A 23815-nucleotide genomic window follows, 5' to 3' on the forward strand; every position below is an offset into this window, starting at 1 on the left:
ATGCAAGTGTGTAGACGGGCTGGTCATGCTTCCCAAGAGAGGGGTTAACCCTTCCACAACCGCATTCCAACCACAACGGCTGCCGCGGGCTTGGAGGCACAAGGTCTCCTGCACCGCTGGAAAAGACCACGACTCAACCGCATTTCAAATGCCAAATGCTGAACAGGAAGGTCTGGGAAACACCGGTGCACTGGAGCTTTTGTGAAAAAGACGTTTGGCTGTGGTGGTTGTTTTTGGACTCAGCTCAGTATCCTCCAAGCCCTGATGGATTGAGGGCTGTGGGCTAACGGGAGAAGCCGTGGACCAGCTTTGTCCCCTGACCCCTGGTCTCAGTCCTGTTGTCCCACACTCTTATGGTCCTCCCAAGCTTCCTGTCTATGTCCCATACCCGGCCTCTCTAGAGGGCCGTCCTGGCAGTGTCCAGGGGCAGTCGGCTATTCCACTGTCCCTCCACTCCAGCGTCAAACTGCCAATGCAAACGACTAAAGCAGGGAATTCCATTAGACTGAGTGAGACTGAGAGAGGTCCAGACCCCCCTCCTTCGGCTCATTCAGCACAGATGTTTATGGTCTGCGTAAACCATTGAGGGGCCGAGAATGCCTTCACACAGGGAAAACTGCACTGGGACAGTTATCACCCTCACTGCCCTCCCTCCACCCACCTCCCCAGAAATATACCCAGAAACACTGGTAATAGATAAATACAATGGAAAAATTAGTACCTTAAATGCCACTCATTCAGTGCTATTTTGAAAAATCTTTTAGACCCTGAAATCCCTCACTGTTCACTGTGTTACAACAACATGCTCCATCCTTCCAACAGGTTCACATCCAGCACATGTGGTAACTAAATAATATCTATGTGTGTGATACAGTGAGCGGTCCACACTTCCCCTCAGTAGGCTAATTTTAACAAATGCTCAAATTGAACTCAAACTGAAAGCATATTGGGAGGATGAAGGTGAGCACTCACAAAAATCTGGATAAATGATCAACATTTCAGTGAAAACAATACATGGGCAATCACCCTATTACTGACAACAACTAAATATGTAAAAAGAAGGCAGTGGATGTACATTTGAATGAAGTGAGCCGTGTCTAAACTGCATGCACTGCATTCAGGCAACATCCACTGGCAGACAGTGCAAGGCTTAAAACTGATCCACACTTCCAAGGTCTACTTTCCACTGCCTGGGGCATATGCTCTGCTATTCCACATCTCCAGGTAACCAGAGGTTTTCGCAACATTTCTGTCACCGTATCGAGAATTGTATCAGGCATCCTTCCATTTCTCTGGACCCCCTGCCCAATGGCTACAGGCCCTCCACAGGGCATGGGGCAAATATGTTTTGCAGAGCATTTCTAACAGACTGACATTACTCTATTTGGCACAAAAGGAACATAGACCCCTCGCATGGGACAGACTCCAAAGTGATTTAGAGTGTAGCACGGAGGATTCCCAAATATCTTTTCTTTTTCCAAAACACACATCAGCTAAATCAAAAGCATCGTATGCTTGAACGCTTCACTTCACTGCGTGTAAGCCAGGCTAAGCTCTGCAGCTACCAGTACTAATGAAAAATCGGCTCCCAAAACGAAACAGAGCAGTCAGAAACACAAACCTTCCCATGCAATGCACAACGGACCCATTATGCTCATAGCAGCCGTTTACGACGCTGGCCTTGAACAGCGTTCCCCTTCCACTGCAGGGAGGCCTATCATAATTTTAGGTACACAATCAAAAGGGTTGCCTCCACCTCTGCTGGGACTCCACCCTCTGACAGCCTTTGTCACAATGCTTGGAAATCAAAGACAAAACTATCATTTGCGCTGATGCCTTTCAGATCACATGCAGGCTCTGAGGCATAAGCAACATGAAATAACCATTAAGGAACGCTTCTCGCTTTACCTCATTGTGAGCTGGCCAGTTTCAGCAACCCAGGGGGATGGCTGATACCACAGAAAATCCAATGCAATACCCAGACCACAAAACGGATTTATTCATTTTCAAGTCCAGTGGATTCCAGCCAGTTAACCAGATGACCTGCTATTGGTTTGAATGTTGCATACACAGACTCTAAGGACATTAATACAAGCAGAACTGCTGCTCCCAGTGCTGTCTTGCTACAGACCATTAACTTATGTCTATTGTATATTACGGATAACACCTTAATTTAGAGAACAAAAGGGTGGGACTTAGAGAAGTTGGCTATTTTAAAACTCCTGTCTCTACGGTTTTTGCCTTCTTAAAGGCTATGAGTGAAGCAGTTCTGAAGAGAGTGGGGTTTGATCACTAAGACAGAACAAGCAATAATCTGATTTCCCCTCACATGGCAGTGTGGGACTAACATGATGTCACACTCCACCCTCCCCTTAACATATGATGTGAACACCACATGATGGGTACGTCTTTGGAATTATCTTTTTCTCAAGGTCCAAACACCACTACCAACAACAACAACCGACTGAAAACAAATGGTGCTCTGCACCACCTGGGTCAATTTCTGTAGCTCCTAGAAATGTGATTTTATTATTCCAATGTTACACATGGCGGCTTCACTGAGGATGTGTGAACAGCCTTGAAAGTGGCTCCATGTCAAACACAGGTAAGGAAGAAGCGAGAACTTACTTTCCCTGAGGTAACTGAGATGTGAGAGCAGAACCTCTGCATTGTACAACGAGGTGAGTCTCATGAAGTCCTCCTTGCTCATCTTGCAGAGCTCCTTGCCATCCGTGTTCTGGAAGGCGGACGTGTCCACCTCTAGCAGCCCATACTCCTTGATGGCCCATTCCAGCCACTGCCGCACATGATCCTGGGACCACAGAGAAGGATCTGCAAAGCATGATCTGTGGTCAGTCTATCTGTCTGTGCCAATGTCAGACATGTGTTACATACCTTTTGCAAATGGTCATTTTAATCTCACTCACATTGTTGCAATTTAGATTGCAATTAAAATTTTAAATCATTCTTTTGTTCATTCATTTCACTCCACTTCTTCATTTTGCCATTGAGATCTGCTACCAGCATGTTCCAAACTGCAGTCAGTGAGTTTAATCTGAAAATCAACTGGCTTTTCTCCCATACTATATGTTATAAAAAAAGGTGGATTTTCAAGATTAAGTAATTTAACTGAAGGATTAGGTCAAATAGCAACACAAAAGGATGTTCATTAATAATCCTACAGGATAAATAATAGCTGTCAGAGCTTGTGCACATGAAACACATGCACATGACAAGGCTGAAGATAAACATAAGTGGACAATCATTGGCCAAAAAGACTTATGGGAGTTTTACTTCCCTAGCTGAATTGAGCTTTTGACAGTACTGATGTTCTTTGTGAAGGCCCTGTTGTGATTATAGTCACATTTACACATACCCCATTATTAGTCAAAATGATCAGGAGTTCTGAATATGACCTGTCAATTTAAGCAACTGGACAAAATATTTCATATAAGGCAGCATTACAAGTGTAATAATTCTGTATAAGAGAGGTGGGATATCCCATTAATATTCCTATTAATAGAAAGAAAATATTAGCTATATAATCATATTTGGCATTCATAACTAAATGAATTAATTTAGTATGTGCATGCAGCACATGTGCATTATGATGTTACTGAAAAGGCAGCAACAAATGGGCCTGATAATTTGTCATGCTAAAAATTCAAGCCTCATGTTAAACTCTCCACTTCTGCTGCTCCAAATGAGGAGTAATATCAACAGAACTTGAAACTGTCTGAATGAAATTTGAATCAGAGTCTTCCATATCTGCTCATAGAGCTGATCCCCTAGTGAGTGAGACTACATGTACTCACAGTGTAGTTTATATCCTAAATACCAATATTTTTTATGAAGTGGAGTGCAACCATACTTACACATAAACAGCTTGTTTGGGAAAGTTGTTCAGAATTCACATATTCAGCATTCTGAACAACTGAACATGGTCAATCAATCTGGAGCGAACATGGCAATGATGTACATTTTGTGTGTATGGTGTATTTCAAGGGGTATTAAAATATGTTCCTTATTCTCTGATTTGCAGATTTCAACATATTATACTTTTTCCTAAGTATGGGTTTGCAATTAGCCGCCATGTGCTTACTGTATGAGTCAATAAGCCTTTCTGAATTTCCTCAATGCCCATTTACCAAAAGCAAGTCTTCATTATAGCCTTCTGGCTCAGCAGATGCAAGAATAATGTATGGAACACACATGTATTCAATTATAGTGTAAATTGTGCCCATTTGGAATACAGGATGGATTGTATAATGGAGGACACACTGAGAAAAAAAATCCAACTGAGAGACCAAATGAATAAATGATTGCCTCCGAGCACAAAGCAGAGAAAAATAAACCATCACCTGTGGGATGTGTTTCTGGAATGCTTACAAATGACTCATGTAATACTTACAGCCTGAACAGAAACAATGTTTGCAAAAATTATTTGTAAAATATATGCTGTTGCTCTGTATCATGTTGGCAGCATTAAAATTGTATGTATTTTCATTTATTGGTGCACTTGTAATTCCTTTGTTAACTCACCATTATGCTACAGTATTCACAAACTATGAATAGATTGGGAGATCACTGTGAGCGTATATTGTATACAAACATACACATGAGAATTCTATACTGGAAATGTGTTAATTGAGTAAAAACATCAGGTTGCACAGAAAGGGCAGGCTGAGAATGGTAGGATGTGGCACCCTCTCACCTGCAGGCACTATAACTCTCCTTTCATTGGTGGTCATGTTTGGGGGTGGTCCATTTTTCTCATCCATGTAGCTCCCGTAGCTCATCTGAGATGCCTCCGTCCCACTCACCAGCTTATTGCATTTTCCCTGACTGCAGTCCACTGGGGAGCCCCTGTCACACAAACAGCAGAGTGTCAGTGATAGAATGGGGACAAGCTAGGGGACAGTCAGCACTGGGTCTTACTTTCCAGACAGCATCAGGTGAATCAGGTTTTGACTGGAATTGGAATGAGAGGGCTATTCCAACATTCCATCCAGCCTAAAGGAAGCTGATACCACCTGCTTCTCTCAGGCTAAGGAAAACGAATGGCATTTTCTAATGTTGGTATTTGCCATGTGAATGAAAGTTCACAATAAAAAAGCAGAGGAATGTACTTTTCCACGGCCCTGAGCTCAAATGAGAGTTACAAAGCATTACCCATGGCTGAAAGGAAAGTGTGCTGAGGTAAACAGCAGGCGAAAAGGACAGCAGAAACGGGAGTGATGCATGAATAAAAGAGACGGAGGACTGGCAGCAAAAAGCGAAGACATAAGCCAGTTCTAACTCCACCTTGATCCCCCTCCGTTGATATGGTTGTACTCTCGCTTGACGTTGACCCGAACGGGCTGACTGAGCCAGTCCTGCTGGGGAGGTAAGGGGTTGATTTTGTGAGGTTGCCCAAAGTCCTGTGATCCCGACGGCGTCATGTCTGTCTTGGGCAGAGGCGCTGCTGCAGCGTACGGTGGCTCAAACAGAGACTGGTCCTCACTCACCACAGACAGTGCCTCCTAGGGGCCAAAGGAAGACAAGTTTCGACATGACCCACAATGAATCTCAAAGCTTCACAGGAAAAAAAAAATGTCATTACCCATACATCTTTATGCAACTGCCAATAAACATTTGTAACATTTTCTGTAACACAGACTTTTGTCCAGTCTATTCAATGGTAAACACAGAATGATACCTCAGATATTCATTTTTCATAAGAAAAAATGCCACTTGAGTAATGCGGACCACAACAGACTGCCAAAGCAACAGTTTTGCAGTCAGATTCAAAGTTGTATACATATTAATATTAGCAACACTGAAATTGAACAATACAGACTTTCGTATGCATAACTTTCTCATGACTATTGAACCTACATGCTGAAAATATTACCTGACAGTGGGAGACTAGCAGAATAGTATAATTTCCATCAGGCACAAAAGACAGACTGTTTCTTTAAGGAGCCTTTGAGAGCAATTACGCTTAACAGATTGCCTGCATCAAGAACTGTCCTTAAATTTGTGCATGTCAGTGAGGTTCTCTCTGCTCAGATAGTTGCCTGTGCTCAGCAGAAAGGGGAGTTAGCTCTAACCCTACGTCCGACGGGGTTCAGAGGGAACAATGTAACTTTATTAAAGAAAACAAACGGAGGGTCTACACCAGCTTCCTCTGGAAACTTCTTTGTTGAGTCAGTGTATCCTTCCTGTCAGCTTATCTCCAAACATCAACATATGAACATTTCTTTTGCCACCTGCCCTTAATCCTGTCCTCATCCTGTCAATGTAAAATGCCATCAACCTAAATCAGAGCAAATGTGTAAATGCAAATCTCTGAAGAATTGGGTCCCTAATTCTGATGTTCACAAACAAAGCATTCTTAAAGTACCAGCCTTTTGTGGATAAGTGTGGCTTGTCAATTCAACATCTTAGGATGTTCTTTAACTGCAGTACTAAAGAGACATCCTAGTTGCAGTCATCATCCCAGTAAGATACTGTGGACATTCATGCTAGCTGTTAATTGACTTTGTTCAACACAGAGACAAGCTAAGAATAACTATATAAAAGTACTAGTGGATTCAACAAATTCAGCTTCAACTTCAACGTCTCAATCTAAGAAAAGATTAGCTTCCTCTTATAATCACAGTTTTATGAAAGGGAAACCTTTCAGTAAAGTGAAAATTTACTTGCTACAAGCATGATTTACATTCATGTCACAGCATAATGCAAAGTATGTCTCAGGCATAATTCTGTTTTATTTTAACAGCTCACATGTTTGAGGTTATGAAGTGGAGCTAAGTTTATGGAGAATGCCGGATATTTTCTCAGTTCTACACAGATCTGAATTTCAAACAACTTCTTTAATAACATACTGCTGATGATTATATTTTGTTCAGCTAAATTTTTGTTCAGCCCTTATCCTGTGGATGAAAGCTGAAAAGATACTAGATGTCACTGATAACAAAATATGGGCATACATTTCACTTATTAGTGTAATGTGGGTAATTTGGTTGTCTCTGTAATGACCAAACATTTCTCTGAGGAGACTTACCACTGATTCTGAATTCAATGAACTGTATTGCAAAACAGCAACTGACTGACTGACATTCCCAAGCAGGACTACAATTGACAGTAAACTGTTTAAAACACTTGCCACACACAAGACTTTAGCAACAAACCCATTCTGCCATTGTCAGAGACCTGCAGAGATAAATCTAATGCATAATCGATTTCAGGAACATTTGCCAAGGCATGGTCACCCTTGCACACTATCTGTCCATGCCATGCCAACTGGTTGGCACCTGATAAGTGCTGAACAGTAAATGAATGTGTCAATGTCATTAGATAAGTGTGGCTTAGCCACTGCAACTGTTGCACGTTAGGCTTTTGGACACATATCAGCCCCAACCACATACCATAATTCATGATTGGCAGGCAGACTGTGTGCTGAAGATTGCACTCATTTTTAAAAATAGGGTAGTCTAAATCCACATGTACTCACACACAGGTCATGCAACAGAAAGGCAGTTCACTTCGACAGTACCACAAATCGCTGATGAACAGACAGAATGACAACAGTATGACAACAAACACACTGGAGTCTAACTATCCTCTTGCCCCCCCCCCCCCCCCCTTTACAGTTTTTCTACACCATTTGATGGGCAGGAAAAAAAAGTCAATCAGCTCAATCAGCTCCTGTCTTCCTACATTTATCAGCATATTGTTTTGTAAAGTGCATTAATTGGAAACTATGAATTTCATACCAAAGCCTATATTCAATGTAAGCATAATTCCCTTTGTCCTTAAATTTTAGCAAGTGCTATGTTCTAATCTTGCATTTCAGCCTTTTGTTTGAGGCGGGAGAGGAAGCCTGTCAGGAAACCAGATTGTATAGAGCAGGAAGTCTATCACGGCTTGATTAAACACTCCATCTGATGAGCTGGTTGGGGCACACTTACAAGTCAATCAACAATACAGGACTTTTACAGTTATTTGTATAAAATTTGCAATATGTGCTATGGATGTCTCATTTTTTGTTGTAAAGGTACTAACATTGCACTTACTTTTCACACATATAAATCCAGTATATGTCTTCATAAATTAAGAGGTGCAGACTGTGCTTCATAGTGCCATGTTGAGCTGTAATATAACGTTTTGCTGATATAAACTTATCTAGATGAAAATTACTAATCAAACGACTTTGGTGGACATGATTATGATAATATGAACAATACTAGGGCTTCATGTTTTAGCATTTACTTCATTTTTTTTCAGATGGATGTTCTTCAGGTTTGCTTGTTGGTTACTGCAATCTGCACTGTGAACTTTCCTGAGGGAAATTACTTTATTTTCTCAGACAAATCTACAACAGTATTCTTATAATACCCCAAATCAAAATAATCCAAACACCGATAGTAGTTTAGTATTATATATAATATAATAGTATTTTAGCAACTAAAAACGATTAACCTTGTTTTTGTGTTACGGGATCTGCATTCTGCAAGTTCCAAGCAAATGAATTTGTACAAGCATGTAATTTCGAATTTTCGCACAGTTTATGTGTAAATAATTAATCACCCATTCCTAAATGCAATACTTTCATTAAATGAGGCGGAGCTCGAAAGCAACCAGTTATAGTGCCATCATGACTCATACATGCAAGTGTTCAAACGTTTAACCACATGCTATTTTTTTCCATTGAAATGAATTACTAACGGGAGCTGAAGGGATCTAACTGCCCTACCATTGTCGATAGCGATGAATTATGATGAAATATAGGCACTTATGGTTTTAACATTTACGTCTGAATTGTACACTTCAAGTGACAGTTGAGTCAGGACTGACTCTCCTGATTTAGAAGCAGCGTCGTTAACAAACTATGCATTCGCCTGTGTTTGATATCACATGCGGGTAATAAAATGGGGGAAACACATACAGTATGTTTTCGCTAAAAAGAAACTACATAAAAGACAAGGACTATTCTACTTCGTTTAAAGAAAGTCGTATGAAATTATTCTCTTAGGTGTGGAAATAACCTGCGTTTTAAACCCAGTATGATGATGGTAGGGGCGCTGTGCCACAGCTATTGCAAAGCTACTCTGTCACTTCCAAGAAAAGAAAAGAAAAAAAAACAACTGTGATTACGATAGCAAAAAAAGTGTTTAACCAAATACTACCACAACGGTAGCTGACCAAGAAAAAAAGACATTGCTTTTACAAATAATAAAACCTACATTTCTGTATATTTATCACTACTCCCAGATGTGCGTCTGCCCTGCGCTCTTTCCAACTTCGAAAAAAACATCGTGTTTAAATATTTCGTAACCTAGAGCAGCGCCTATTGACTTTCAACAAAGTTGAGATGCAAAGGAAAAGGAAACTTGGAGGAACAAAGAAGGAAATCTGGCTGCTATGTTTCGAGCAACAGAAACAGCCACTCAACCAGCATCGCGCCCATGCGTAAACAGGCAATTCAATCCTGTCGAAAAGAGTCGCAATTCGAGAGAGCGAACAGGATTAATCCCGTTTACCACACTTACCTTAACGGTTTCGTCCATTCTGGGCAATTTTCAATGTATTCCAATAATATTCCAAACATGACACGCTGCAGATTTAATTCCAGCTCCCGATATGTTGCTGAGAGAAAGGCAGTTAACCGGACGATTTTTTTCTCCCAAAATTTGGGAAGTGAAGTCACTGCGCTTGAGAGGCGAGCTATGTGTGTCACTGCTAGCCCTGCCTTCATTACAACATAGAAGAGCAGGATACTTGTCCTGAGGAGATAAGCAAACGAAAACAATGGAAGTTTTTCTTCTCTATATTTTTTACTCGGAAATGTTTACTGAATCCTTCTTAAGAGCTCGCAAACGATGCAGCCGTGTGTTTTTACAATGGAATGCCAGACAGGCTGTCAGGAAAGGTTGGTCTTAATATTTTTCCATCCCTCTGGAGACTATAAGAAATGTATCTTTGAAACTGATAAAAAGCATTCCTGGACTAAATTAAGAACAGCCACTTAATGTCACCGTAGAAATTGTTTCTAAAGCGTTGTACTTCAGATTGCAGACGTACAGTTTAAATAATTTTATAATACAAATACTGTAAACGAAAACAATAAAGGCTTAAATTCAAAGGGAGATCAATACGGCCATTGTCCATTAGCCGTTAAAATGGTAATTTTCTCGTGGATCTCTCTTGGATCTGTTGCATTCTGACAAGGAGGTAAAATAGAAATAGCTAAAAACATCCGAAAACAGCTGCAGCTCATTAAAATACCAATAAACTGGGCGTAAATCAAACTGAAGAAAATGAAAGCTTAATGTACTACCTGCGACAAGGAATTCAACAATACAGCCTTCGCGATAGTTTTCCAGACCCCAGTAAGTAAACCCCATTAATAAGAATCCAGGCAGGCTGCGCCTCTGCCACTCGATTCCTGAAGTCTGCTCCACATGTGTGCCTTTTCCTATCCAACACTGCAGTTAGTGATGGATTGCGTATCTCTTTAAATGAACGGACGGCATATCTGTTGAGTCTAATAATGAAACCCTTGTTACAAACTGCCCCATTTTCCCCACCAACATTGGACAACTTTTAGATAGACTTTTAGAAACTACAGTCTGGAACATACAGACATCTACAGAACCTGTCTGCAGAGTTGGTTTAAGACATCCATTTAGGTGGTGCAACATGGCACTATTTCAGAACAATGCAGGGCAGTATGAATGTTATGTAGACACCAGACTAGAAGGAGTTGAGTAGTAATATTTGTAGCTGGAAAATCTGAAGGGTCTGTTTATGCCCTGTATTTTGTCAATACAGAGCATAAACAGCAGCCGGGGGTACCATTCAGCCATCCAATTTAAACTGTCCTCCTGAAATTATACTCATCAATTCAGCCACAAATCCGGCACGTATACCAGACGTGGAGCCAGTTGAACGTGACCAGACCAGCAGGGCTCTCCCGCTGGGAGCTGGAGAAACTCAGTGAAACAGAGTCTGCACCACCGTGACTGACAAGAGGTTGGCTGCTCTTGATTTTGATGTCTGTGTGGGGGGAGGCCCCCTTGAGAGTGCCACATCTGGATCCTGCTAGGGTCAAGGCCTGCCCCAGGCTGGGGCCAATTTGGTGAAGTCTAATTAAGGGGGACACTTTATTCCTCAGTACTGGCCCCTCTTCCGCTCCGTTAACGTTGCATTTTTTTGGTCAGAATCATTTGTCGCTTGTTACTTGTTTGAGTGAAACGGTAATGGGTGCATCTGAAAATGTGAAAAGAGGCATAGATGCACTCTTTGTAAATGAATGATGGACACTTGTACATTCTGATGAAAGGATTTGGGGTTTGATTCTCTAACTGGAACAGAAAAAAAGAAGCTGGGTCAGGCAGTTCATTGAAAGCTTGAACAGTTTTCAGTGTTCAGTGATGGAATATTTTGTGTATTTGGTCACTGACTTCAGTATTGTTCAGCTGAGATACTTTACCTTTGGTCTGCACAAAATGATGTCAGAAAATGAAAGTTTGTAAGTTCGGAAGAGTATTATGGTGGATGTACAACCCTTAGGCTCTGGGACAGTTACCCAATATTTAATTTTAATTCATGCAAATGACTTTCTAAATTGGTAGCACTGAGTTTTACCAGGTGTAATACCATAGTGGTCATTGGGAGAAAGTATGGTTTGGGCACTTTCAGCCCTCAGCCACTGATCCTGGATCAGAATCACAATTTTTCTACTAAATCTCCTCAAAGTAAGTTTTCACACTATTACCTTGAGTTGAGTGATGATGAAATATGCTATTCAATACATTTTGCTTTGCAGATGTTTGTACATATATGGGAACATCACGATATCTACTATTGTGGGTGGAAATATGACTGTCCACATTCACAGACTGAGTAGATTTTGGTTAGAATTTGGTTAACACGTTTTTATGGTTCCAAAATGTTTAAGTTGAGTTAGCTTCTTTCCATTTAATTCGTGGAACAGTACAGCATTAGCTAATGTCAAAAATGAGAAAACTACTTTCTGAATAACACAAGATTGGCTGAAAATGTCTTTATGAGAGATCATCACAGTTCCCATTTTGCTCTTTCAATCATAATTGGATTTTTTTTTTTTTTGGTTCAGGAGAGCATTTACATTGCTTCTAGTGTTGTTGTTGGGGATACCAGGGGAACTGGTGAAGGTAGAGTGCGCCTGATTCTTAAATTATTCTGGTACAGTTTTGTTTGACTTTTCATGGTGAATGTTAAAAGAGAGGGAAATCAGCTGGATCAGTGCTCTGTAGGACATCAACAACACATCATTCTACATATGTGCAGAAACTTCTCTGACTTCAATATGTTGATCATTCATGATTAATTAGCATATTAGCACATTGATTTTAGTCATAGCTAGTTGGAGATTTTAACCATATGCTGCTTATCATTAAAAGACAAAGTTATGGGAGAACACATGTCACACCACCTCTGCATTATCTAAACATCATCATGCTCCAGTGTGACTGTTTCCTCACTGCTTGTTCCTCTTCAGCAGGAATACCAGGTCAAAAACATGTTTATTTAAATGAAGATAGTTTTCCTTTTGCATTCAAAATGAGAAGATAAAATTCCTACAATGCATTAAATCAGGAAAAACAGGAAAGTGTTGCGCTTGCTATGCAGCTCTAGCAAACAAATTCAGGAGCATGTAAACAAATAGAAATTGGTTTATACAGGAGACCACAGAACATCTGGATAGGGGATAAAACTAAATATTAAGATTTTGTTTCCCTACAACCAGTTGGAGTAAGGGGGAGGCCCCTCACCATTAGAAAAGACATGAGTGTGGATGGGTGCCATAAGGGGCAGGCTAGATTTAATATGGTTGTTCATGGCCATCTTTGCTCAAGAAACACACACACACATATATATATATATATATATACAAGTAATAATAGTGGTAGCTGCTGGGACAATGACTGCTGCTACAACTTAAATTAATAAGAAAATATACAGAAGCTGCTTCATAACCAACTATGCAATATAATTGTAATATTTATTCTCCAAATGTAACCATGTGGATAAATATGTTATTCAGAAAAGTAACACACTTGTAACAAAAGAATTCATTACATTTAACCTAAACCACAAACAGTTTCAACTGATATGAATCAGCACTTAAAGTTCTACCGTTCAGGTTGCTGGTAAGCCCCTTCCCTCTTGAGTAAAGGGAGAGCCAGTAAAAAAGAAGAAGAAGAAAAAACAACAAAGTTAAAATACCAACGGCAAAACATGCAGACTGCAGCACACAAGCCTGAACTGTCTGGCCCCATGCTTAAGGCCATAATTAATTTGAGATTTATTTTTATTGGAGGGCCTGAGTCTCGCTTGACCTTAACCAAACAAAACTACAGCTAGACAGTGGATTCGCTTGAATGAGGCACTGCATATCTTTAAATTCTGTCCTAAGGCATGCTTCGTTCATAAATATTTCTGATGGGCCATGACCGATATTTTGCCCCATATATGGCACATTTAAGCAAAACCACCATAATGACATGACTTAAGTTTAAGTTAACTTAAAAATAAGTTTCTCTTTAATCTTTCTTAAGATAATTTAAAGTAATAGTAGCAAAATTAGGTGCTAATTTTATGTCATTTGTAATGGGGAAATGTGTGGTGATTGCAGTCGGTGCAAAACATAGATTGTTTATGTACCCCTTTGCCCATCGGTTGAAAAGCAGGAGGACCACCATTAATTGAGGTATCCTCAAAAATTGCCTATGGAACATTTGTACGTATTCTTTCTTTTGACATCATCATGTGTCCCATTTGTCAGATTCTCAATCTGTTGTTTTTGAACAAACTGTCTCAACTCAATTTTTTTTTTTTCTTTTTCAATTTGGAAGACAATCGTGATTGCCTTGAAGCTTCAGCTCTCCATTCAGTGGCTTTCCAGATTTTCTCCCCCGGAGAGAAACCTAAAAAGCTCGCTCTCCCCTCTGGCATCCACCAGCAGTCAAAGCTACTGGAAACAAACCGGGAATTGTTCTCAGGATTCAGGCACACACCCATGTTGAAAACCTTTCTTCGCGCAAGGCAAAACAAACATTATGACTGCAAGAATAAAATCCTCAGTGTCCAGGGCAATAGGTCTTGCTAACATGTCTTGTTTTAGAGAGCCTTCAATATGTGCAAATAATTAATGGTACAACCAGGTACAATGATTCACTTACACAATGCCACGAAGTCCCACTCTTCTTAGTCCTCTAGGGTGCTGATTGCTTAGCTTCTCACTATACATTAACATTTTTGATGTAGTCCTTTATGTAATAAATCATGGAAAATTATATATCATACCTCAAAATATGAAAATGTCAGAGCATAGGCTTTTGCTTGCTTCAGATATATAAAATCAGTAATTACATTTATCGTTTATCATACCATTTTATTCATATAGGTTCATGTTTAGTGTAATAACACCCAAAACCAAAAGTTCATATGTTATAGCTTTGAAATGCTGCATCACCTTGCACCCAAATGAATCTAAATAAATAATATATGTGTGTTTTAAAATGTTTTAATCTGTAGGTTTATTCATACACATGCACATATTACTTATTCATACATTGTTTTATGAATAAGAAGTGGAAAATGTCTGGCCCTGCCCCTATTTTTTCTTTTTTTTCTTTTGGTAAGTAGTTGAAGAACTCTGACGTAGACTGTGGAATGCAAAATTTCTCTGCTGCTGTATCTTCTTTTTTAAAGACTCCAAAGAACGCTCTTCATTGGCAAAAAGAGTTTCCATTTTCCTGCCATGTGGAATGGCATATAGACACTTAGCTGAACTGCACACATTATTTTCCTCAAAACGTTGGATAGCAGTTAGAGCCTAATTAATGACAAATACGGGATTCATTCATTCAAATTCTAAATGATATTTCTTCACTTAGTATGGACACTCCACTAAATTTATTGTTATATTACCTACTGCAAGTCCACTCCAAACGATTGTTAAAATTAGATTGCTTCATTCTTAGAATATTTAAATAGCCTTGTTATTTTATCTGAGTGTCTTGATCACTATATACAATTGATTCTTGCATAATTCTCATAAACGGAGTGTATCAATTAATTAATAAATCAGACTTAATTGAGTAACGTAAAAAAACTGAATATTTGCAATAATGAACTATTTGTTTAGACCTGTTGATTTTCTTTCTGGAGTATTAAAATTGTAAGTAAAAATGTACAATCTCAAAGCATTTTCAAGGTCTAAAAGTTACCAGATGAATTCTCGTTCCATATGGTCTGATGTACAGAGTTTTTCACTGCGTGTATACCAGATGTCTGCTATTTGGTTTGTTTACATTCTTTGAGGCTGTGGTGGAGGGAACGAGAAAAAATAGGCCTACAATGTGATGTCAGATATAGTAACGTGTTAAGTAATCGGGATGGCTTACGGCACAAGGCAAAGGGAATCGCCTCATTTTTACCTGCAACGAGGTAATAACTTAATACGAAAGCTGCACAAAGAGCCAACTGTCTGCAGCAAAGTTAAAATCCTAGCATACTGGGTTAGTTTATCCCTTATCCCCTTGATTAACGAATTTTAACGTTTATACAACATTTACCATCCATTTCAGCTGAAAAATCGTTTTAGAGGAAAATAAAAATGAACACTTGAGTACTGTCTTTATTCCCTGGCTGACTTGAGGCTCCCAGATATCCCGTTTCGCGCACACAATGCCTTTTTTATTTTATTTGGAAATAACTATAAACCAGAGAGGAAAATAATAATATGAAAAATTTGTGGCAAACAGGCAACTTTGTTTCTAAAGGATATATTTCAGTCCCATTTGTTAAATTCTATTTTAATATAATTTACTAGCACATGGTAGTCCCAGATGCTTTCCCCAATATTAACTGGACATGCAACATGCAATGTCCGTTCAATTCAGTCATTCAGTTACGTTGTCTTACCTTTACGTAATGTGAGGTGTCTGGGACCGTTTGAAACATTTTCAATGAGCAGAAAAGCGTCTTGGCCTCGCCCTGCAAGCCCTGTAAAAAGCACAGGTGTGTACATATATAGTGAAAATGAAAATACTACTTTCATTATTCTTCTGTGGTGTGAATCATTGGTTTACAACAGCATACTTTATGAGTAGGTCAGAACTAGCAGCGCGCTTCATTTGCATATTTGGCATAGTGTTTACAGGTTGCACTCTAAAAATGCCCTAAAAAGGCAACAAATACTAGAAAATGATTTCAAACAAATACAGCTGTGTAAAAATTGGTTATTGGTTAATTTGGTTATTATATTGGGCAGCCCATAAATATCCTTCTGTATCAATACAGATCGATTCTACTGTACATACATTCTGTATTGTGATCTCAATGACCTGTCAAAGACAGTCTACCATTATTTTCAGTCTAAAGACAACAGTAGTCATTACAGGTAACTTTTGTCCTGCTTTTACGAGGATAACAAAATGAATTTGGATATTTATGCCACCCACAAACGGTTTAACTGATTTCACATAGAACGAAATAACACTATTATTATCATGATTATTATTATTATTATTACCACTACTACAACCAATAATAATAGCAACAGCATGTATGTTATTCGTTTAAAGTTCGTACTCAAGACAAAATTCTAATTCTTGCTTCACCCTTCACCCACCATTTCGTCTAAAGTACTTGCAACACGTTGAAACACTTTTCTTTTTAATTATCGCATCAAATCACTTGCGAAAGGGAACCTCAAGAAAAGTGGTATTTGAGCAAAACAGCCCAGCTGAGACAAGCAGACCTTTAAAAACTCGGAACAAATCTCTTGACGGCCGGGTATGTTTCCTTGTTGTCTATTTCAGAACAATACTGTGGAAATTATTATTATTATTATTATTATTATTATTATTAGTAGTAGTAGTAGTAGTAGTGGTAGTAGTAGAAGTATTGTGACAAGACGTCCTAAATTAGTTAATCAATGTTAATAATTCCAATGTACTTTGGAATATTCTTTTGAACATTTCATGATATGCATTCTTTCAGGGAAAAATCAGAACATTTATCCAGCATCTGCAAAATGTTATAGTTTATCACTCTAATACATATTCAGTTATTTTCAAAATTGTTTTGTCAAAAAGTAATCTTATAAAAACAACACTTTCAAAACAATTTCAAAACACTTTCAAAACAACAACCTAAATTTAAGAATAAATGGTTATTAGAAAACGATGCAGGGGTTCAGTCGGTGATAGCATTAGTCTACCACGAGGACAAGTTGAGATGAGAAGCAGGGAAATTGATTTTCAGAAACGTGACACCTTTTGGGGTCCTACATGTACCACTGGTTTTATTTCTCTTTACCTGGTCAAGGTCCAGTAGAAATTGGAGAGCTAGGGGCATTGTTATTTATATCAGAGAACCACTAATGTCGCCTTGCTTTTGTAGGCCCCTAGGTTGTAAGGTGAATGTTGGGTTCGCCTCATAAAGTTTCCCAAATGCATCCAATCCTAAACGGTAAAGGGGCATGCAATTCCGCATCTGCACCCAATTACCCGGCTCGGAGAGCAAAAAGGCTGATAAATAACTGCCTCCACTTTCCTCTAGGACAGGCTGTATGTTTAAGAGTCTCTAACAACTGTTGCATTTTTATCATCATACCCGAGACTTTATCCCTCACAAATGAAAACAGCTAAACCACTTGACTTTTTATTTATTTTCTTTCATTTTTTTTTCCACAGTTCGATCTTCGTCACATTCAAAAAGACGTAACACTCTGCTTCGCAGTCAACCCTCACAATTTCATCTAATAAAATCATGAGACTTGGAGCCTGCGAGAACTCTCGCAATTAAACTTTCTAAAATAAATCGAAAACATTGCCGGCACGTGCGGATATTGCAGGCGAATGTCTATTTCCATGCAGTCGAAAGTTGGGATCGAAGCCTAAGGAGTGACGCATTAAATTATGCCGACAGAGTCATGACAGTAGATGGGAAACAGAAAGAAACGTGATACGACTAAACATTAGAACTGTAGGAATATTAATGAATGAACTGAATCTGCTCTCACAACGTAGTCGCAGTTGCAGTTGAAAAAAAAAGTTCGTTTCACCCACTCACCTTTCGATATTTCGATGGCAGTTGGTCAAGCAATTATTCGGATGATCGTCCAGTCAGTGGTTAGTCCTTTTTAGTCGAGTAAGTGTTTACATTATAAGTTATTTCTATAAGGCGAAAAAATGCATGGGGTGCAGGATGTATGAATGGGCATGCTAGTGTGATGCTGGAACCATCAAACGGCAGCCAATGAAAAAAAGAGGGTCAGGCTTCCCCTCGCATCCCACAGAAGGAGGAGGTTCGAGCTGTAAGTCAACTCAACCGTGAAATAAGGGAAATATGGGAACTGTATCGTAAAACCAAAAAAAGCGCGCGGTCGTGTTCTACATCGGGAATCAACTGACCTCCCCAAGCCCCAAAGAATCTTAACACCGGGGAACAAAAACGACAAAGGCGAATTAAATGGCCGTTGCAAAGTGGTCTAATAACAAACGTACTAATGCGTGTCAAAGCACCTGCTGTTTAACTGTGTAACTTTTTATGCGATAACACATGGAACGTACCGTGTGTGTCCTTCTGTACAGTGCAACCCACGTAGATCTACTTTTGGAATTCTGAAGTATTTCTCCATCGAAGACATGTAAGACTTCGATTATTAAACCCATAAACAGTATAAAAGAAATTACAATGAGCGGTGCACCTCATATCCCGAAAGAAATAAGAGGACAATCCTTCCTTAACCATTACACTTCCTGACATAAATGTAAGTGACAGATGAATGTGTTTTACAGCGGTACGCACTTATTCGTCAATTTCATAAAAAAGAGCCCCTCTCATGTGGATCCCAAGCAGATGTTTTTCAAATTACAATTCCAATATCCCTTTTAAACCGACTGCTTTCGTGCCTATGGTGACAGTTAGGTAGCAAGCTGACGGGGGCCGTGGTCTCAGAAGCTTCTCAGAGACAGAGAAAAAAACCTCCTCGTTAAATGGAGCGATTGCTTTGTTTCTGCGTATCTGCAATGCAGTCCAATTTAGTTGCAGGAAACTCGCTACCAGGATCCGCGCTTCATGGCGTCGTGACAGAGACACGCGTCTCCACTACGCCCGCTTTCCTGTTTTATTGACCCTACTGAGTTCACTGACTCCATTTCCTATACAGTTCTTGCATCCCACGCCATGCAAACAGCCTCCATAAAGGGGGGAGTTACCCGAGCAGCCTATGCCAAACATTTCTGCTCCATCATTTGAGGCGGTTTAGCTCTGTGAAATCATTTTGGCAAATATAACCTACCCAGAAGGAAAACAAAAATGTAAATGTATTTCGTTATGCCTGTGCTTCAGAAATACAGTTGTATGTTTTGAGGTGCTCCAAAAATATTAGAAAAGAAAGATATTAGATAGATATTAGAAAATGGTTTTCTGCAAAAAGCACATTCATATAGAACCATAAAAGGGTAACATTACATTATTGTCATGTAGCAGACGCTCTCATCCATAGGTTACAAATTTTACACGCTATCAGTTCATACACCTGGATATTTACAGAGGCAATTCTGAGTTAAGTACCTTGCCCAAGGGTACAGCAGCACTACCTCAGTGAGGAAATTAAACCAGTAACCTTTCAGCTACAAGCCCTGCTCCACACCAGTATGCTACACTGACAACTCTCAGATTACTATATTGTTCAGTAAAGAAATGTGCACCATTGACCACAAACATTCATGACATGACTGCAACAAATGTTCATTTAGTTGTCTTTTGGCAGAAGTATGATGATCTTTTGGATTTTAGATATTTTAGATATTTCATTGACTGTATAAATATATTTAGAATTAAGTGTGTTTTGATCTGGGAAAACTGTGGAGTTCTGTAATATATACAGTACAATTTACAGATCTTGAAGGGTGGCCTTTGAAGCTTTGTTTCAGGGATAATCACAGACAGCAAATTTTGGTTTGTGCTTTATTATACTTTTGACTAAGAAATTTATAATGATGATCCCTTCCACCAGACATTTTTTTTCTTAATATATATAATGCTGTCCAATCCTGCTGTTGTTTTGTTATGTTGCTAGAGTTTGAAACTTCATCAATAACAGAGCTCATGCCAAGCAATTTCATCTAAACCAGTTAACAGTTTAATCACAATAGTTTCATTTTCTGATTGTTAGACCAGCCATTGTTTAATAAGCTTCACTTGCCTGACTGAAGACAGCGTATCTGTGGACTACTGTGTTGGCCAGCTTCTCCACAACACTTTACCAGATATTTTCCTTAACTACACATTTTGGTAAACCTAAAAAGTTCCCTCCCTGAGACATTTATCAACAGTACTTGTTGGAAAGGTGAAAATTCTGCAGCAATTTCTGTTTTTTTTTTTTTTTTTTTACTTTTTCAGAAATGTATTCAGAAATGTGAACAGGTTCACTTTTAGTCTTTGCCGAGGAAGTATTCATAAACAGTATCTTTAAATGATATTTTTTTCATCAGAACAAGGCCTTTATCATGAATTTGTAAAAATGCATGTTGTATGGTACTTACAATAAACAATCCTTTGATCATTGCCATTGCTTTGCATCAGACAAAACTAAAACATTGTCTGTTTTACTCATGATACCTTTCCATTTTGACATTCTAATATTACTGTAATTCTAAAAAAGTTATGAAAAGGTTTTGTGTCCACTTGAACGGGGTAAATCATTTCTGCTTTGACTGTTGGAATGAAAAACATGGAATCATGCTATTGTAAGCACTCAAAATAGAAAATGTTAAATTATTTTAAAATTTGAAAATTATCCATTGACAAATTTGTCTGCTGAATTTTGTCTCATCAAGTGACTGATAATGGTGTATATGGCAGCTAAGCAGCCAAAGGAATGAGAGAGAGGGATGTAAGATGTATCCATTTCCTCAGGTATGATTAATGCGGTATCTTGTTATGGTTGCTAATCATGCCATGAATGCACCGCGTTGTAGATGGGAAAAAGAAGCAAATAAAGCTATGGACCTGTATGTGTTTTTCTTGAAACACTTTAATAGTTTAGGATTCTAAATAGCTTAGTTACCTGTTTCAATTGATAGCTATAGAAATTACAGTCAGGGTTGTCCATATTTTGCTAGCAGTGTCAAGCAAGTTTTAAATGTGTGGTGTTGTCATTGGTACCTACTGACCTGGGAAGTTGAAATCGACATTGCATCAGGCAAGTGCTTTGTTGTACATGTCTATATACAGTATATACAGGGACTAAGGCTAACCCTTGGCCAATTGGGTAAGTGTGGACACCCTGTTCCACTCTAGAGCCTGTGATTACATCAGTGGTTTCCTTAAAGTTTATTGTGTTACCACTATGGGATCATTCATTCTGTTCCCTAACCACTAACCAAGCTTGGAGGGTTTTGTGTTGTTGATATAATTTCAATAATATTGTTTAGATAACATATTAATAAACATAATAAACTTTTAATTTGAAATGCAATTAATCAATAACTCTCCGAGTATTCATTTGTTAAGAGCTTTTTTCTTTTTGAAGGAAATTTGCAAGTAATTGGGGCAGAATTAGGGTGAGCTAGCAAGCTATACAGATAATGACTTAATTGGTCTGAATTCTCTGTATTACAACACGTATAGAGAAATAGTAGGGTTACATATGTGCACTCAAGAGCTAGATTAATTTTAGGCAGATAGCTTGCTAGTTAAGCTACCTGCCATAGCTTGTTGTAATACACTCTGCTTGTTGCTACATTGGCCAGCCTGTAAGCCTTAAACTCCATATATTGTACATAGAAGGAGTTTGAGGTCTTGAGACACCACTTTCACAGGGGTGACTCCTACGATCACATGAAAACCCATCAGTTCATATGCCCTACTCTAATGTTCTGTTATTTATCTGTTGTAGTGTTGTATCTGAAAATAGTTGTATTATGTAAAATGGTTGGGACGATTGAATGCAAAGTTATTTTCACTTGGTTTAAGTGTAAATGCCATATGTTTTTCAGTCAAAATGTTGAAACCATGGTCATAGGACATGATGATGTGCCATAACACCTAGAAGTGAAACAAAGCCAAATTCAATATGTTTGTTGCCTGGCAAGGTCATTTGTGTATTTTCTACTAGGTTAGTTTATCACCAATATACGTTTTTCAATTACAAATCCAAAAACAAAACCAAGTCATCTGGTAATGAGAAGTGAAATGTCACGAATGGCTGAAATGTCAATAACCAAGAACCTTAACTAGCTTAACTTCGACAATGACATACATATTTGGCTTGATTAAGCCTACATGTCCACTTATATAAAATTTAGAGAATGAATCAAAGCTTTTATCTGTGGCTATGAACTTTTAGTCCCAAAAATCATTGTACCTTTTTTGATGATACTAGTGGCATTCTAACTGACACTGATCCAGAGAAGCCACTTCAGTCCTTGATCAAATAGACATATGCAGAGACAAAATAAAATACAGTTAAATCCTGGTAATGCAACAGATGACAACAACACATTCAATAGTATTAAGTATTAGTATTACTAGTAATAGTATTCATGACACAAGAAAAAAAACAAACACAAAAAACATGACAATTAAAATGGGTTAGGTTACTTTGAGGCATATTTTTGAAATGGTACTTTGTAAAAACTGAATTTTAAAAAGAAAAGCCACTCATATTACAGACTTTGTTCCACCCTGTCCACAGTCTGAAGTGTTAGTACAAAATGTTTCACATACTCTCTGGAGATTACATAAAAATCTTGAGAATGTTGTATTTAGAAATTCAGGGTAATGCAGACATCTGTGATTACATCGACAGAAGTAATGAAGCCACTTTTTCTGAAGTATAATCGGTTATTTATTTAGCCGATATAATTGCAAAGATAGGTGGCAGAGATTGAGAGGGCTCATTTTCAGAAGCCTTTTTGAGGACAGAAAGTGGGCATGAGCGTGAGGGAAGTCACGATTGAATGGGGACTCACAGCAACATGGCAGGCAAATAAGATGAAAAACTCACCATGAGTCTGTGAGAGAACTAACTCACTTGTTTCTAACTTTAACTGGCACAGAAACTGCTGACAATAGCATCTCTAGCATCTCAGCAACCTATCAGGAGGTGTTTGAACTAGGTGGTGTCCTATTAGTGAAATCACTGGGGAAGAACATGCTGTTTTTGAATAATAATGTGCCAGTGGTCACCAACAAAGAACTGAAGGCTGTGCACATTGCCATATACCAACCCTAGTTAAAATAGATTCATATAATTGCCACATACCATGGTGTCATTACTGTATATGGTATTCATCTTAATTGAAAATAATGACAGGCTGCAGAACAGTTGGGCAGATAGAATTTGTGTCGATGAGGTTTCACAGTTGAATCTCTGCACAGGCTTTGTTGGTTTTGAGGAGAATGTGGCTGCCATTGAAGCAGGCCTTGCTGGTCGTATGTGGGGTAGGGATTTATACATGTGCACATACTGAACATACTGGACCAGGATTTTAACTTTCCTGTGTGTATATGTGCAAGTGTGTGTGTGTTTTTGTGTGTGTTTGTGGATAAATGTGTGTGGTCTTGCCAGAAAGTGTCATCACTGCCGCCTCCTTTAGACTCCAGGGCCAGAGATGAAGGCCAGAGATTGCGAAAAGTGTCCAACAATCACGTACACACACATGGACATGCACACATCAAGAGACTGAAAATGTGGCAAATGGAAATGCTATGAGACCTTTATTGCTATAAAAAATACATGACATTGAGTGAAAGAGGTAAA

The 23815-nt window shown here is 38.8% G+C and overlaps 1 protein-coding gene across 3 annotated transcripts in view; it reads right to left on the reverse strand.

Annotated features, from left to right (window-relative positions):
- LOC118774230 (Friend leukemia integration 1 transcription factor-like) overlaps positions 1–18664 on the reverse strand; it is a 29826-nt gene extending 11162 nt beyond the window's left edge. The window contains exons 1-5 of one of the 3 annotated variants that reach the window (XM_036523407.1): positions 18115–18664; positions 15961–16041; positions 5305–5522; positions 4715–4866; positions 2629–2832 (exon numbers count right to left, since the gene is read on the reverse strand). In XM_036523407.1, the coding sequence (XP_036379300.1) occupies positions 2629–2832; positions 4715–4866; positions 5305–5522; positions 15961–15999 (613 nt within the window). In that variant the 5' untranslated portion in view covers positions 16000–16041; positions 18115–18664. Of the gene's footprint in view, positions 1–2628; positions 2833–4714; positions 4867–5304; positions 5523–9536; positions 9828–10324; positions 10559–15960; positions 16042–18114 lie in introns of those variants that run through there. The other 2 variants (XM_036523408.1, XM_036523409.1) reach the window with 2 other exon arrangements.
- Positions 18665–23815: the final 5151 nt, after the last annotated feature.

Source organism: Megalops cyprinoides, chromosome 3, assembly GCF_013368585.1.
Source record: "Megalops cyprinoides isolate fMegCyp1 chromosome 3, fMegCyp1.pri, whole genome shotgun sequence".
Lineage (NCBI taxonomy): Eukaryota > Metazoa > Chordata > Actinopteri > Elopiformes > Megalopidae > Megalops > Megalops cyprinoides.